General features: G+C 35.7%; 1 protein-coding gene across 3 annotated transcripts in view; it reads right to left on the bottom strand.

The window, feature by feature from the left end:
* The window catches only part of BTBD10 (BTB domain containing 10), a 91,504-nt gene that overhangs the window by 24,505 nt on the left and 48,968 nt on the right, over nucleotides 1-18,031 (bottom strand). For all 3 annotated transcript variants that reach the window (XM_036764580.1, XM_036764581.1, XM_036764578.1), the window contains 2 exons: nucleotides 3,129-3,325; nucleotides 713-998 (listed from right to left, as the gene is read on the bottom strand). In XM_036764580.1, the coding sequence (XP_036620475.1) occupies nucleotides 713-998; nucleotides 3,129-3,325 (483 nt within the window). The remainder of the gene's footprint in view (nucleotides 1-712; nucleotides 999-3,128; nucleotides 3,326-18,031) is intronic.

Raw genomic sequence — 18,031 nt, forward strand, 5'->3', positions numbered from 1 at the left:
CTCTGGTCTTCCTGACTCCAGGCTCAGTGCTCTATCCACTGTAGCTTCCCCAAAAATAAAATTATAGTGAGGAACATTTACTTGGGCTCAAAGAACTTTCTAAGCAATTTAAGCTGTCAAAGAAAAGAATGGGCTACACCCAAAAAGAAGAGAACAGCTGTCACTTTAAGTGTTTAAGCAGGTGCTGGATGACAAGAGATTCCTGTCAAAGGTTAGGGGTTTCTAAAGTCCCTATCAATTCTAAGATCATAGGACATTTAATTATTCATGGGGGGGTTGGGGGGGAGGAGTAAATTTTGGTAACCTTTTCAAAGTCACAAATAGTATTCTCAGATACAAGAATATCCCAATTAACAAATCCTATGGGACAAAAGCTCCTTAAACAGTCAGCCTAGGCAGAGATTAAAAAGGGATTGGAAGAAATTCTACTCTGTTTAGCACTGGATATACTGTGGTATACAGCTGGGTGCTATTTTAGTTTGTGGGCTTCGCATGGTCCCAGGTGAAGGGGTAAGACCAAAAGGAAGACGGAAATGAGGAAGGAACCTGGAAGACCTATCTCACAGGACAAGAATTTGTACTATTACCAGCCTCAGGCAACAAAGTTTCTAACAACAAAATATAATAATGAAATACGTATTCTTCAATAACACAGTATCACAGTTTCAAATGACAATTATTTTATAGTTAGGCTATTATTACTAATACCAACCTGCCCAACATTGTATTTGGCTGTGCAGTAAAAATAGATGGATCTACAACAAATCTAGTATTATCCACAATTAGTGTTACTCGTTCTGATGTTCTTATACTCCGAGCTCCCTCCTTTGCATTCTCATACACAAATATCATTTCCCCAGAAGTCTTACAACCACCATCTGAACTTGTCTGACTACTGTTTCTGCTGTTGTTCCCAACGCTGCTACTGGAACCATTGGGAGATGCTTTCTGAGGACGAGGACTGCTTGGGCGGGAAGAACTATGATCTTTTTCTCGGTCTGCAACAGGAAAAAAAAATATAAAAACAACATATATCTTTGTATTTTCAGGATTTTTAAACACAGAAATCTTGATGTCTAATAATTTGATTGTCTTAGATTCCTCAAGGGACACACTGATTTCTTCAGACCATAACTTTTTTCATTGCCAATCAGCTTCTATTAATTCTAGCCTACCTTTTCTGATGAGACCAATGCAAAATATATCAACTTGTTACTTCTCCAGGATAAAAAATCAAAATGAACTGAACAGTTGTCCATGGTCTAAAATATATGGTCCACAGAGACTGAGAGTACTAATTAAACCAGACTAATAGTAGAAAGGAACTACATTAACTTAATACCACTACCTAACCTGGATAATTCTGTACCAAACAGAGTATTTTTACTTGTCAAGCAAATACAAACACTGCAGATCCAGTGATAATTCTATTAAGAGCATCAATTTTAACTATGCTGTATCCTAAAGACTCGAACCTCTCAGAATGCTCAAAGTATTAGCTCTGGCACCACACAGAAGCAGCAACTCTTCATATAATGAAGATTTAGTAATCCACTAAGGACACCAGGGCATGTTCCTTTTACAAAAATCTACTAAAGTGATTACCAAATACATGGCTTACAGATGGTAACATGCCACATACTTCTGACTTCTGATTTTTTCATGAAAAGCAATGCTGCCAATTTCTGGGGATAATGTTTAATCACTTCACATGTGAAGAGGTAAAAAAAAAGTTATTAAATCTGAAGATTCAGTTTAGATGTTTTCTATATTTTGAAAAAATTATGATTTTTAAATAAGAAACTTAAAAACAAAGTGACCTGCAAATTTAGCAACATCTAATCAGTTTCATAAGCTAACTATCTCTAACAGCCAGGCATTTTAATAAAAACACTTATTGTACAACATTACTGATTACTAATTACATATCTTTATGATGTTTCTTTTACTGATTACATGTTTATATAGTTTTGTAATTAGTTTGATAGGTCCCAAAAGATTTTTCTAATACTAGAAAATAGTTTTGATAGTCAGATTTCATCATGCTGGTAACATTACAAGAGCTTAAGAACTCCACATAATTTTAACACCAAGTTCACCAGCTATATGTCCTCACCCTATTCTCCCTGCCCATAATTTATACTTAAGACAAACAGTATAAACAAATTACTAACAATTCTCAAGTCTTTTTAAAGATGATTATCTAAAGCACTAACTTTAACTAACTAGCTAACATGACTAAAGCACTATCTTTGTTTTACTCTTTGGTGCCAGATGTGATTTTTAAAAACTGCAGTTCATTAAGTGGGAGCTATTAAGCCAATGCATATCAGGCACACACACACAAAGAGACACATATGTACACATATGTATCTTTCCCTTCCCTTTCCAGTTCTCTCCCTCATGAGTACCTTTGCCCTCCCTCCCCCATCAGGGAAAATGTAAATATAAGTCACTGAGGTTAAAGATAACCCACCTATGCTTTAGAATTATTTCACATTTGTCTGGGAAGTTAACATTTTCTATTACCAACAATGAAGTAGACAGTAGGTAATAAGAAACATTGATAAATATGGGTAAGGAAGGCAGGATTTTTACTAGTTTTGGAATCTGGTATCACATGCTAGCTTTACTTTTTACTTAAAGCATTTTTTACTTAAATCCAAACTAGTAATTCTTGATTAGAAAATATTCTGAATGCTTTAACTATAAGCCACTTCACCTCTTCCAGACATTACTGAAAATCATACTATTGCTTTATATCTGAGCATAAAATGTACTTTAAAATATTTTTATATCTATAAAGTTAACAGTTAGACTAAAAGGTTTTTTTAAAAAATTCCATTATCACCAGTACCTCGAATTCCAGATTGTGAGAATTCTCTAGTTACACTGAGCTCACCACTGGGTGTATTTTAAAGCTGTCTTTTCCTAGAAACAACAACCATCTAGCTAAACAAAAAATGACATAATAGGATGCAACGAAGAAATAAATGGGTTTCACTTCACCCTCAAGTGCTAGGTATAATGCATTTTAAGGTAAGAATCCAACTACAATTACCTTGCTGGAAAAGCTAAATCAAAAGTGTCTATTTTTCTAAGAATCAGAGAATGTTATTCTGACATACCAATGTGATGCTGTCGAGTGGGAGAAGTAACATTTCTAATGCATGGAGTGAGTTGTGACTCTGCTCGTTCATGGGATGAGTCACGGGATCTGTCGCTTGACCTTCGTCTATCTCTGGATCTCTCATGTCCACCACTAGCACCATGTAAGCTCATTTTGGTGTGGTCCGCTCCTCCTTTAGCAATACGAGACGGAGTACTAAACAAGAACATTATTCCATCATTAAAAGGTTAAAATTATTTAAGTCTTAAAGAAAAAAAGTTTAAACAAACAAAAGTTTACAGATTTACAAACCAAATCTATTCAAAGCTGGGAAAGGTAGCTTTGAAGTTCACAGATTCTTTAAACTATAGAGCACCTCGGGGAACACTCATCTAGAGTCCCCAGGGGGAACACTAGTCTGGTTTTAACTTCAAAATTTATTTCACTGAGGTCCAGAGAGAAAACACACTTAATCAAGGTTAAAACATCTAGTCAATAAGTGAATCAGAATTAGAACAAGACTAAAATCAACCTCAGTGTCAAAGAAAATCTGGCTATGTCTGATCCCTAACCTACTAGGCTTGCAAATTGACTTAAGGCTGATCAGTTGAGCACTGACTGCTGAAGAACTACTAAAACAATGAAACAAATGAATAATAATACCTCTTGGCACCGTTCCACTGAAATGTCTACCTGGTGTAGTTCATTCACTCAATAAATGTCTAAGTATTTAAGATGTCAAAGCATATGGTGCTAGATGTTCAAAGAGCCACAAAGAAACCTGAGAAATAATGCTTGCTCTCATGAAAATCAAATCTAGCAGTTACTTATACAGTGTACACAAACAACTACACATTACACAACAGCAAATGTATGAAAGTTAACAAAGTTCAGCTGGTAGCTCAGAGTAAAGATCACTTCTAGCCTGCGGAGAAATGGTGGGATGAATCAAGAAAGGTTTTATGGAAGAAATGACATTTCTTCTGGGCCTTGTTGAATGGGTAGTAATCAAAAAAAAGATGGAAGAATGGAGCTTTCCAAAATTAGAAACAGGGTAAATAAAGGTTTGAAGGCAAGAAAATTTAGTATACATTTGGGAAAAAGGCGAGTAATACAGCATAGCATAATGGTAAAAGTGATGCATCTGGAGTCAGAAGACCTGGGTTCAAATTTTGCCTCTGATACAAGCTGCACAGTAACTATTATGAGGGGGGCAAACCATATGGTCTCAAAAGTCCTTTCCAGCTTTAATTTTACGATCCTATGAACACAGTAGATCAAAAGGTTCTTAAATGTCAGGTTCAAGAATCTGAACTTTGTTATGAAAAAGGAAGGCACTGAGGAGTAAAGTGCTTGGGTGAAATGAAAGAAAACTAATCTGGCAATGGTATGTAGAAGAACTTGGAGAAGTGAGAAACAATGACCCCCCAAATCAATCTGGAAGCTACCGTAATCGTCCAATATAATTTTTCTACTGTGGGCTTTTTTTTTGGGGGGGGGGGGGGGAGGAAACAATGGGGCTTAAGTGACTTGCCCAGAATCACATAGCTAGTAAGTATGGAATTCAGGTTCTCCTGACTCCTGGGTCAACGCTCTATCTACTGCACCACCTAGCTGGTGAGATGGCTTTAGCAAATCAACACTTCCTCAGGGATTTATAAATTATAGGTCCTAGTCAAAAAATTCGGAAGTCAGCTGGAGAGACAGGTAGGACCCGGGGGCAGGGGCAGGGCAGGGGCAGGGCGGGGGCGGTGGAAAGCCAAGTAGTAAATCAATTTCCCTGTCTATGTGGAGGTATCCAGAAGAGTTAGGGAACTGGTTACTCTCATAAAGTCTATATTATACTCAATAAATATTTATATACCTATACCATACACCTAAAACTATGGAGAGAAAATAATATAGTGTCCCTACTCTTAAGCAGTATTTATAATCTCACTTGAGAGATTAGATATGTACACATGAAAATTAAATGCCAATCAATAATAAAAGAATATAAAAGGCAGTACATGATCACAGATTCATAAAACCTCAGAGTTGTAAGAAACCTCAGAGGCTATAGAGTCAGTCCAACCCAACTATGCCTGATCAAGAGTCCCCTCTACAAAATACTCAAGAGGAAGTCACTCAGTCTTTGTCTAACCCTCCTCCCCAGGGGGAACCTGCTACCTCCCAAGACAGCCCATTCTTCTTTGGAATAGCTCTGGTTGATGTAAAGAAAAATTTCCTTGACAAACCTAAATTGATTTCTCTATAACTTCAATCCTTTGTCACCAGGTATCAAAAAAGATTAAGAAAAATTTATAGATATAATCATTCTGATGTGTCATCCAGGGAGATGTTATTTTGCATTAAGAGATGGCTAATACTTTCTTTAAACATGTTTATGCTACATTACAAATCATTGTAAAAAGTGAATTCCATCAATATCAAAGAAGGATTATAATATAAAGACATCAATATAAAACTTTTGTGCAAGAGTAGATAAATAACCTGAGATCACTATAGTCTAAAAAGCTTCACAGAGTAGAGCTTAAGCAAGATCAGGATGGATGAATACTGAAATAGGAAGTGGAGGACTAGCATTTGCAGAGATATAGAAGTTGAATTGTACTTGGCCTGCAAGAACCTTCTAGAGATTAAATGAATATAAAATAAATATATAACTACAGACAGATACAAACTTGTACCTTGATTATACACGTATATATCTATCTATACACATAAATGTGGTTTATGTAAGATCTAACAAAGTAGTATGTGAAAGCATGGAATATTTGACTATTAGACTTCAGTAATCAACTCCCTCAACTTGGCAAATGAATATAATAAGGCTCAGAAAAGTTTATGACTTGGCCAAAGTCATGTTGGTAGCATAACACCTGCAGATTAGCAAAGCACTTGCTTTCCATATCTCGTTGGGTCTTCACAACCACCTTATAAATTAAGCTCTAAAAATTTTATACCCCTTTTCAGGAAACTGAGAGTCAGAGGAGAGAGGATGTGAGTTCTGGTTTTCTGACTTTCTGTCCAGTGATCTACTATACATTCTGCTTTCTGTCTCCACTTGCTATAATAAATATTGTAGTGCCTCATCACGAAATGGAAATACCCGGTCACAAGATTACGCTAATAAATACAAACACTAGAAGGCCCTATGCCAAGGTAGAAAAGCTTCAAGAACCAGTCACTTATATGCCTGCCATCTGAGAAGCAGCCTGACTGCATCTGGGAAGCTTCAGCACCAGAATGTAAGACAACGAACTTTGTACCTGCGCACCTTTCAAAGATTGTCTACTAAGTCATGGAAGAAGTTAAAAACTGAATCAGGGAAATAAGAGTACCTACAACGATGAATACATAGCTCTATGAAGTATTCTTATACATATGGTGGTATAAGTAAATCCTCAGAAAGTACTTAATTACTCATTACTAAAATTATATTGAGCACATGAGCAATTTTTAATGACTTAGAAGTCATTTCAATTTTATAAAGTGCTTTAGAGTGCTCATTATTATATGAACTATGACGTTGATGTATAAGGTATAAGAAATTGAACTAAGTATATATACTGACCCTAGAACATATCCAAGTTTTCTTTTTTGGAATACCTGATATGTGTTTACTCATTTGCAATTTGTCTCTTATAAAAATAGGACACACACACAAGAAAGCTGTTTATTTAACCTGTTCAGGTGTTTTGAGTTCTAGATAATGAGTTGGCACTTAAGTGTTTCACTTCAAATAGCAATTTTCCTCATATCTAAGTACCAAAAGTCCCTATGTATGTGTTAATAAAAAAAAAACCCCACAAAACTGAAGGTAGGTACACTATGACTTTTACTTACCCACTTACTCAAGAAGGGAAAATAACAAGCAAAGTTAATGCAGGAATAATTCTACAAATCCTTATGCTGCCAGGTTTTAATAGTGCTAAACAGTAAGATCAAATGAGATGGATATTTGTACTTTGCAAACCTGAAAGCATTATATAAATGCCAGCTATTGTTTTTGCCATTAGGAAAGGACCCATTTTCTGTGTGTGAAGGTGATCATTTCATTCACATAAGCAATGCTGGCTAAGTTCAGCCATAATGTCCAATCTAAACAAGTGTCATGCATGTTCATTGGCATGTAGCTCAATAAAGGCAAACAGAGTACTGAATGGTAATGTCTGATCAGAAAAAGAGGCGAGCCAGTCATGGTGAATGAGGAAACAGATGGAAGTCCCAATGCTATAGTGGTAAACATGAAATACAAAAAGATACAGAGGACTGCTTCTACCAAACAGATGGATCCCCTGTGGAGATTTTAAGGGAGAACACAGACAAGAATCGCATAGAATGAGAAGGCATGGATAGGTTATGATGTGCACTGATGGAATCCTCAGATTGAAAAAATCCTAAGAGCTAATGTGTATGTAAGTGCTTTGAGATTTGCAAAGCACTCTTATATGTAGTATTTCATTTGATACTCAAAAAAACAATATTGTGAGGTAGATAAGTAAGGAGAAAAATGAATATTTCAGCTAATCATAGTTCTGCAAACACTAACTTTTCAAATCAAGGCAGAACTCTTCACCTAGTAGCAGTTTACCCTAATTGCTGTTAAGGAACTCAGGAGGATATAAAAATCTCCCATGCCAGCCTCGCAACCTCAAACCTATGACAGTAAAAGTCAGTGTCTCATAAAAAAAGGATACAAGACATCAATATAAAACTTCCTGAAATCCCTTTCTATAAAGTTAAGTAAATTGCTGAAGTGGCTTTTTTCTGGGACAGCGCACCTTAACTGTTCTATTATCTTGGCATCAGTGACCACTTCAATCTGCTTTCCAGTTTCAATTCCAACCCTATCCAGCTAATATCAACCTAGCAGTAGAGAAAAAAATTGCAATTTTATTTTGGTCACTGGGAAGTCTTCTTTTATAGGAGAAAGTACTCATTTTATGGACTTTTAATATTAACACTCAAATATTATCATCGGCACTTAAAAGGAAAACACCTAAAAATGCTAATTCCTTCATTAATTCAATAAAGAACATTTAATCAGGCTGAATTTTGCAACTATAGTCATAAACTTTGGACAAATCGTTGACTCCCTAAACCATAAGAGTCACCAAAGCCTGTCAATTCTGTATTAGTAATGGTCTCTTGCTTGGCTTATTCTTTTATATTCCCACTATCATCCTAGGCAAGATCCCCTCATCACTTAACATCTGAACTGGTACAAATACCGTCCTATTCTGTTTACCTTTCCCAACGAAGCCAGCCATCAGGGACGATTCTGTCTCTACAACTACTGCAGGACCACTGTTTAATATTTGGTATTCACTTTCCACACTATGTTGTTATTATTACCATTTTTAGTGGTAAATCCATCTCTACAACTAAAGCATTAAACCCTCTAAATGCATAAAGAGCCTTTAACATCTATCTTATAGTTTGATATCCTTAGTGTTTGGTTAGTTGGTGCTATCTGCTACCAACTTAGCAACTGCTTATTGGACAGCTCAAACTGGGTGTTCCATAAGCATCTCAATTCAATTTGGGCAAAATATAACTGACCATCTTTACCCAAAATCCTTCCTTCTTACTAACTTTCTTATTACAGTAAAGGGAACTATCATCCTCCCAGTTACCCAGGCTCACAACCTCTATCAACTTCTCACTATTTCAATCAGTTTACAAATCTCAACATTTCTACCTTTGCTGTATGTCCCCTTCTCTCCACTCCCATGGCTGCTACTCTGCTGCAGGCAGCAACCTGCTGGTTGGTCTCTCTGACTTGCTATTTGAAATAGTTTTCTTCATAGTTAAGTACCAAAAATCCCTGTGCATCTATCTGTTCTTCAAAAACAAACGAAAGCTCCCAGAGTAGATACACAGAGACTTCTCATCCTGTAAGAAGGGGCAAAGGAAGAGAATAAGAATGAATATAGCAAAGACAATGCAGAAATAATTTCTGCGATTGATTCCCTCTGCTTCCAAGTTTTAATGGCCTCAACAATAAGCAAGCATCCATTTTTTGTGTGTGAATATGGTAATTTTAATGCAGTCCATCCTACACTCATCTGCCAAAGACATCTCCCTAAAGTAAGTCTAGACATATCTCCGTCCCTATTCCTCACCCACTCCCCAATTCAATAAACTCCAGTGGTTCCCTGTTATCTTCGGGATCAAATATAAATCAAATTCTCTGGTTTTTACAGCTCTTCACAATGTATCTTCTTCCTATCTGGACAATCTTCTCACACCTTTCTCCTCAGTTCTGGGTATTCTACATTCCAGGGACATTGGCCTTCTTGCAGTTTCCTTTGTAGAACAACTCTGTGACTTTTCATTGGCTATCCCCCTATTTTCCCTCCACACGTCTGATTCCTGGCTTCCTTTAAGATCAGTTCAAGTCCCATCTACTACAAAAGACCTCTCCCTCCCACCCACCCCAACTGTCCACTGCTAGTGCCTTCCCTCTAAGATTATCTTTCATTTATATAATGTTTGTGTATATCTTGTATGTTCATTGTTGTTTACACATTACTTCTCCCTTAGAACTTTTATTATCTGCCCCTCTAAACTTCCAGGAACATTGCTTTTTCTCTAGATGATAGAGAAACAATCAGTAATAATCTAGCGTAAACTTCTAGGGATATTGCCCAGTATTCGGAGATTTGATAAGTCCATGCTGATGTCTCTCAAACCTTTTCCTCCCAGATTGACTTTTAAAATATTAAGACTCGACCACTTCCGGGGGTGGAGCCAAGATGGCGGCTGGAAAGCAGGGACTTGCATGAGCTCCCCACCTCAAATAGATCCTAAAAAGAAAACTCCTAGGAACATTGTCACCAAATTCCAGAGCTCCCAGGTCAAGGAGAAAATACTGCAAGCAGCCAGAAAGAAACAACTTGAATATTGTGGAAAAACAATCAGGATAACACAGGATCTGGCAGCTTCCACATTAAGGGACCGAAGGGCTTGGAATATGATATTTTGGAGGTCAATGGAGCTAGGATTAAAACCAAGAATCACCTACCCAGCAAAACTGAGTATCATGCTCCAAGGCAAAATATGGATTTTCAATAAAACAGAGGACTTTCAAGCTTTCTCAGTGAAAAGGCCAGAGCTGAATAGAAAATTTGACTTTCAAACACAAGAATCAAGAGAAGCAGGAAAAGGTAAACAAGAAAGAGAAATCATAAGGGACTTACTAAAGTTGAACTGTTTTGTTTACATTCCTACATAGCAAGATGATGTGTATGATTCATGAGACCTCAATATCATAGTAGTTGAAAGGAATATGCATATATATAGGTGTATACATGTATCCATGTGTGTCTATGTATGTATATATGTAGGTATATATAAATATATATATATATATATACACACACATACACACACACACACACACATACACACAAAGGGCACAGGGTGAGTTGAATATGAAGGGATGATATCTAAAAAAATAAAATCAATTTAAGGGATAAGAGAGGAATATATTGAGAGAGGGAGAAAGGGAGAGATAGAATGCGGTAAATTATCTCACATAAAAGTGGCAAGAAAAAGTGGTTCTATAGGAAGGGAAGAGGGGGCAGGTGAGGGGGAATGAGTAAATCTTGCTCTCATCGGATTGGACCTGAGGAGGGAATACCATACACACTCAATTGGGTATCTTACCCCACAAGAAAGGAGGAGGAAGAAGATAAAAAAGGGGGGATGACAGAAGGGAGAGCAGACAGGGGGAGGAGGTAATCAAAAACAAACACTTCTCGAAAAGAGACAGGGTCAAGGGAGAAAATTCAATAAAGGGGGATAGGTTAGGAAGGAGCAAAACATAATCTTTCACAACATGAGTATTGTGGAAGGGTTTTACATAATGATACGCATGTGGCCTATGTTGAATTGGTTGCCTTCTTAGGTAGGGTGTGTGGGGAGGGAAGAGGGGAGAGAATTTGGAACTCAAAGTTTTAAAAACAGACGTTCAAAAACAACAACAACAACAAAAAAAGTTTTTTCATGCAACTAGGAAATAAGATACACAGGCAATGGGGCATAGAAATTTATCTTGCCCTACAAGAGAAGAAGGGAAAGGGGGATGGGAGGGGAGTGGGGTGACAGATGGGAGGGCTGACTGGGGAAAGAGGCAACCAGAATATATGCCATCTTGGAGTGGGGGGAGGGTAGAAATGGGGAAAAAATCTGTAATACAAACTTTTGTAAAAAATCAATGCTGAAAACTAAATATAATAAATAAATTTTTAAAAAAATATATCTATAATCAACAACCATTTTTTTAAATTATTTTCTAATCTATCCTCACATGTACCTCCTTTAACTCCTTTTAGACTACCTTCTCTGGACGTTTTATAGTTCTAGTACCTTTCTTGAAGTATGGTGAAAGTACCCATTATATTCAGACATACCTTGATTTTACAAAAGAAAAGCATTGATGTTTTCTGTTAGCTGTTATTTCGAATACCTTTTTAGTTCCAGCAGAAAATTGGGCTATGCTCTTCAAGAACTAGGTCCCTTGTCTAGGTCCTAAAACTGACTTCTCAGAGCCCAGTATTTTCTGAACACAGTTTGGAATATTTCATGGCTTATCTAGCACCAAAATTTTTTCAACACTAACAAGTAAAAAGATGGTTGAGAAATTGCATCTAAGAATGGTAGGATTTGAATTTCTGAACCACAGCTTAGAATAAAGGAACAATAGGCTCCCAATCCAATCATGAGCTGTTGGCTGTTCTTAATAGAAGTCAGTAAGTGTGCTTTCTTGAGATAAAAAAAGATGAAAATGTTAATTGTTGCAAGGAGTAAGCCAAGATAGGCACACCCTGTTGATGGAGCTATGGACTAATTCAACCATTCAGGAATAAAATTAGGTACTACACTATAAGTCACTAAACCGTAAAAACCCATGATTCAGCAAAACTACTACAGGGAATTACCTAAAGAAAATTAAAAAAAAAAAAAAGAGGGAAAGGCAAAAATATAAAAATATTTATAGCAACAAGAACTAGAAGAAAGCTGCCTAGAAGTAATGCAGATGCCCATCAACAAACTGTGGTACACTAATGTAGCTGAACATTGGTTCATAGGGAGAGGTAATGACTGTGAAGAATTTAGTGAAATTTGGGAAGAGCTGAACCCAGACAAAGAAAGCAAAAAATACAATATTTTATACGACTACAATAACATAAAGAAAATTAACATGGATATAGATTAAAAACTGATCAACGTTACAACCAATCCTGACAGGAAGCATGTCATCGCTTCTCAGAAGAGTGGCTATGAACTACAGGTTAAGAAAGAGGCCATACATTATTAGACATGCAACATACACAATCAAAAAGCATGCGTTAACTACCTACCAAGTTCCAAGCAGTGAACAAAATGCTAGGGATACAAAATAAAATATTCCCTGCCTTCAAGGAGCTTAAATAAGGGAAGGCAACAGGTACATATGAAAGTACATACAGAATAAAAACAAGGTGGGGCATTGAGATGGGTCTCACATAGGGAATCATAGGCAATAGCATGTGAACAGAGCTTTGAAGGAAAATGGGATTCTAGAAGACAGAAAAGAAGGAATGCATTCCTGGCATAAAGGACAGCCTATGAGACAGGAGATGATGTTACATATGAAGAACATCACAAAAACCAATCTGTGGAACACAATCTGACAGAAATTAGGTTATTATACCATATACCACCATACCAAGATATCATTCCACATACCAACATAAGTTCCAACTACATATATGATATAATAGATATAAAAGGTCACACCATAAATAAATTAAAGAAGAAAAGCAAATCCCTTTTGTAACTATGGCTAAGGGAAGAGTTCATGACCAGACAAAGGACAGAGATTCAATAGGAAATAATATGGACAATTTTGAAAAGGTTAAATTAAAAGTTGTTGCACGAACAAAAAAAACAATTTTCAGCAAGTCCCTAATAAAAGTCTCATATCCAAAACATATAAGGAATTGATTCAAATATATAAGGATGACAGTCATTTCTCTATAGGGGAAAGGACAAAATATAAGAACAGAAAACTCCTAAAGGAAGAAAGATAAGCATTCAAGAGCCATATTAAAAAAAAATTAGAAAAATGCTTTCTTTCTCTTAATTATTTCCTATTTATCTTGTATATAGTTTGTACATATTTGTTTGCTTGTGGTCTCCCCATTAGATTGTGAACTTCTCGAGGGCAGGAATGGTCTTGTCTTTTTTTGTCATTCTAGGCCTTAGCACAGTGCCTGGTCATCGTAGATGCTTAATGAATATTGACTATCAGACTGGTAAAGCTGACAAAAAAGGAAAATGACAAATTATTGGAGGGGCTGTAGGAAGGCAGGTGAAGCTATGCATTCTTGGTAGAGCTGTGCAGCCATTTTGGAAAACAAGTTGGAACTATGACTAAAAATCACTACATCATGCATATCTTTTTACCTAGCGCTATCACTACTAAGCCTAAATTCCAAGGGGATCAAAGAAAGAAGAAAAGGATCCATACGTACAAAAAATTGTTATAGCAACTCTTTTTGTTATAGCAAAAAAAATGGAAACAAAAGATGTCCATTAACAGAGGAATGGCTTAACAAATTTACAGCGTATTAATATCTTGGAGTATTAATGCATTGTAAGAAATGGCAAAAGGAACATTATCAGAGACACTTGAAAAGACCTGCATGAATTGATGTGGAGTGAATTGTGTAGAACCAGGAGAACAACTTAATACAGTTACCAACGATGAGATGAATAGAAAAACTTCGAAAGACTTAAATTCTGATCAACACATTAACCAACCACTATTCAGGAAGAAAAGTAATGAGGTACCTTAAGATTAAAGAGTGATGAACACAAGATGCAGAATGAGATTTACATTGCTGCATGTGGCAAATGTGTGGGTTTATCATGTTTGATTATATACATTTATCAAAAGGATTATGACTTTTTTTAATTATAGGAAGAGACTGGGAGAGTCAGGAAACTAGCAATAATACGCCCCCAAACAAGAAGAAAAGAAGCACTGAAGCTTTTTTTATAAGAGGTTAAAAGGAACTTTGAAAGGAAATGCAGACAAGAAAGGTAGCTTTGAAAGTAATACGCTGAATTAAATACTTTTTTAAAAAGCTGTATATAATACAAATCTGTAGCTTCGTATAGTCCTCTTTTTTCTGTTCTACTTTGTATATAGAAATGTTCGTTTTTGGAATTGGCTACATTTTTTAAAGAAGTTTTGCTTTTTTTTTTTTTTTAGCCAGTTTAGAGGGAGTAAATAGTGTGTGAAACGAAGTAAAGTATAATAAGGCTGAAGAGGTACATCAGAGATAGGCTATGAAAGGCTTTAAATGACAGAGAGAAGTTTGTATATTTTCTTAGAAACAATAAGGAATCAATTAAGCTTTTTAAGTTGTGAAATAAGTGGTCAAACCCAGGCATGAAGAAAATTACAAAGAATATAGACTAGAGAAGGGAAGAGACTTGAAGATAGAAGATCAGTTAGGCACCTAAAACAATAACCCAGAAAAGCCACAATAAGGGCCTGAACTAGAGTGTGGTCATATGAATGGAAATGAGGAGTAGCAATGGAGAGTAAGAAATCAAGGATGGGAAACTGATTAGAAGAAGGCTGGTGACAACCTGGCCAAAAATAGGGAAATGGTTAATATGTTTGTTAGCTCAACTACTGTTCCTTGTTAAATGGAAGGCAATCTATTGGGAAATGATGGCAACGTTTTTTAAAAGGACCAAAAATATTCCTATGTATATGTGCATATACACACAGACATACACATACTCCCTAAAGTCTTAAGAATGTAATAAAAATCTTTAAGCTAAAAGAGAAGGGGGGAAGGGAAAATGTTTATATTTATCTACCAAGTTATAAGAGATAGTCATGTAAGGAAATTCAGAGCCAGAAGGAAGCACAGTGAAGACGATTTGGACAAAGATCAACAGAAGTACAAACAGAAACAAGAATATTAAAGTACACTACAGATCATAAAAAGGACATATAAAGGAAGGAGATGAGGAGCTCAAGAAAAAGATCACATTTGATAGAACACTCAAGACAGTCCATTCCAATTTTGGACATCTCTAATTGTAAGAATTCTTTATACTAAGCCAAAAATCTCTCCTCCTATATGGAACTCTTGCTTCTATCTAGTTCTGCTTTTTATAAGTACACAAAGTATCTGATTCTCCTAACTGAAGGATTTCAGGTTTTTGAAGATGGTTATTATAAATATGGTACTTCAAAGTGAATACATGGTTCCAAATATAACCTGACTAGAACCAAGAACATATATTACTTCCAATGCCTTTAACCCTAGTTATACATCTTCATTAACACTTTGATTAGTTGTAATCACATTAGCTTTTCTGGAAACTACAGCATGCTGTAAACATCTAAAATATTGTCTTTTTCACTTAAATTGCTATTAAGCTACAGCTTTAATCTAAATTCATACCTTTAGATTTATTCTTATGTAATTTCTTTCCCATCAGTTGGAGATTTAGTATATGAATGTGACAGAACAACACTGTGCTACAAGAAAATATGAAAGGGACAGTTCCAGAGATAACTGGGAAGACCTATATGAACTGATGCAGAATCAAGTAAATAGAACCAAGAAAATGATCTATACAACAATATTATAAAAAATGAAAAACTTTGAGAGACTTAATAATAGATCAATTCAATAACAAACCACAATTCCAAAGGACTGATAATGGGAAAAAAATCTCCATTCTTTTTTCTATAAATTAAAAAGGAATGTCACATGACTAAGAATATGGAGAACTAGACATTTTTTCTGATCCTCATAATCTCTAAACCTTTCCAAAACAGGAATTATGGACAAAAGCAGTATCAGCTGTCTCCACAGTAGTCTAGGACACCAGGAACCCAAACAAGGTAACAATTTAATTAACATTAAAGAGGTTAATTCCTTTATCTCCAATGCACTTTCTCAGAACTCTACTTCCCACAACCAGACTCCCAACAGTAGAGCTTCACAAGCCAACCCACAATGGACTTAAAATAAAACACATTTCTACCACCACCCTTCTTCCCAGGGACAGAAAACCAAAAAGCAGAAGCTTGCTCAGGGTGGAAGAACAGCAAGGCAGTACTCTTGTGCTGAAAGAAAACTAAGCCAGACAACTGAAAAACAGAGCAAACTAGAGCAGGACGTGTACGTAGCTATGCGGCACTCCATCAGGCCTGAGGAAAAAAAGCCCAGTGTTCGAAGAGGCCAGTTTTGTCCCCAAGAAGTTACTTTAAGACAGAACTAAGGGAAACAAAACCTCAGTTACTCAGCATGAGGGGAGACTAAAATAGCTTTGAGGTCCAGAACACAAGTAAAATTGCCACCAAAGAGAACCAGAAAATTAAGCGATAGAATTTAAAAAAAAAAAAAAAAAGACTAAAATTATCAAAGATCTCAAGAGGAAAACTCAATTAAATACCTTGAGAAGAGATAAATCAATAAGGATGACATTAACTACCGAAGAGAATACGGTCTCCAAATCAAGTGAAACAGTTCAGACATGTATGAATAAACACTTAAAGACAATGGAAAATGAACTACCATCTGATGGGACCCTGCAGATTCCCAAGAGAGCACAGAATCACAACATAATGTTCCTAAATGGTTTAAAAAAATAAATAAAAATTGTTAAAGCAAAATTCATAGTCCATGCAGTAGAACTAATTGACACAACAGAAAAACTTGAATCCATGGTGACAAGTCTCATCAACAGAAACAAAATAAGAGAATAACTGATTGGGAAAACAAATACATGAAAGTGAAGGTTGATCTGCAAGTGAAGAAAAAGACAATTACATTAAAAGAAAATGTCTCTCTATAACAAGCAAAATTTATTTCAAAGAAAGAATTGAAGAAAGACAACTTATAGATAATAGGTCTCCAAGAAAAATACAGATTAAAAAAAATCTGAACACTATAATGTAAAAAATAATACAGAAAACTACCAAGAATTTCTGAACACAAAAACCAAAATGCTAATCAAAAGAACCCACAGAATGCCTCCAGATAAAAGAAAAGATCCTAGGCAGCAAACTTCAATACTCTGTAGTACTTTAACTATTACAATGACAAACAAATTCAGCAAGCAACCAAGAAAAAGACCTTCAAAAATAAAGGAAATTCAAATAACAAGACAATTTTGAACCCACAAGACACCAAAGGAGAGAATGGAATAATGTGTTCTGAAGAGCAAAGGTTCCATGTCTTGCAAATCTCAGCCTATCCACTAAAGAAAAAATATATACTTCAATTAGAAAAAAAGAGAGACATTATAAACATTCTCAGAAAGAAAATGAGAGTTGAAGTAATTTTATAAATTTAAAGAGTAGTCTTGGGATTTGAGTCTCAGATTTATTACTTACTAAGAATAAAACTTAAGGCACATCTCTTAACCTATGTGAGCCTCAATATCATCTTCTCCAAAATAGGATAACAGATTAATTCTCTCACAGGACTACTGAATAGATAATGCATAAGAATGTAAGTAAAAATCCTTTGTGCTGGAAAAAGATGTATGATATAATTATCTTAAAAGGTAACAATTAACATTTCTAGGTTGATTTGAAACTATTTTTTTTTAAATTAAGTGCAGTTTTATACAAGGCTCCTACAGCCTTGTAGATGTTTAATTTCTAGAAGGGAAAAATGGAAATTAACCATTTTTAATGGTCATATAATTCAAAGTAAATACCAGATTTTATAAAAACAGACTGTCAGGGCTAAAAAGACCCTTAGAAATAAACTAGTTCAACCATTTCTCATTACCCTTAAGGAAGCTAAGGCTCATCTCTATCATTAGGATAAAAATCTTTATTAAGAATTCTATTTTCCATTTCCCCCAGTGTCAACACTCATC

Source organism: Trichosurus vulpecula, chromosome 6 (assembly GCF_011100635.1).
Source record: "Trichosurus vulpecula isolate mTriVul1 chromosome 6, mTriVul1.pri, whole genome shotgun sequence".
Classification (NCBI taxonomy): Eukaryota; Metazoa; Chordata; class Mammalia; order Diprotodontia; family Phalangeridae; genus Trichosurus; species Trichosurus vulpecula.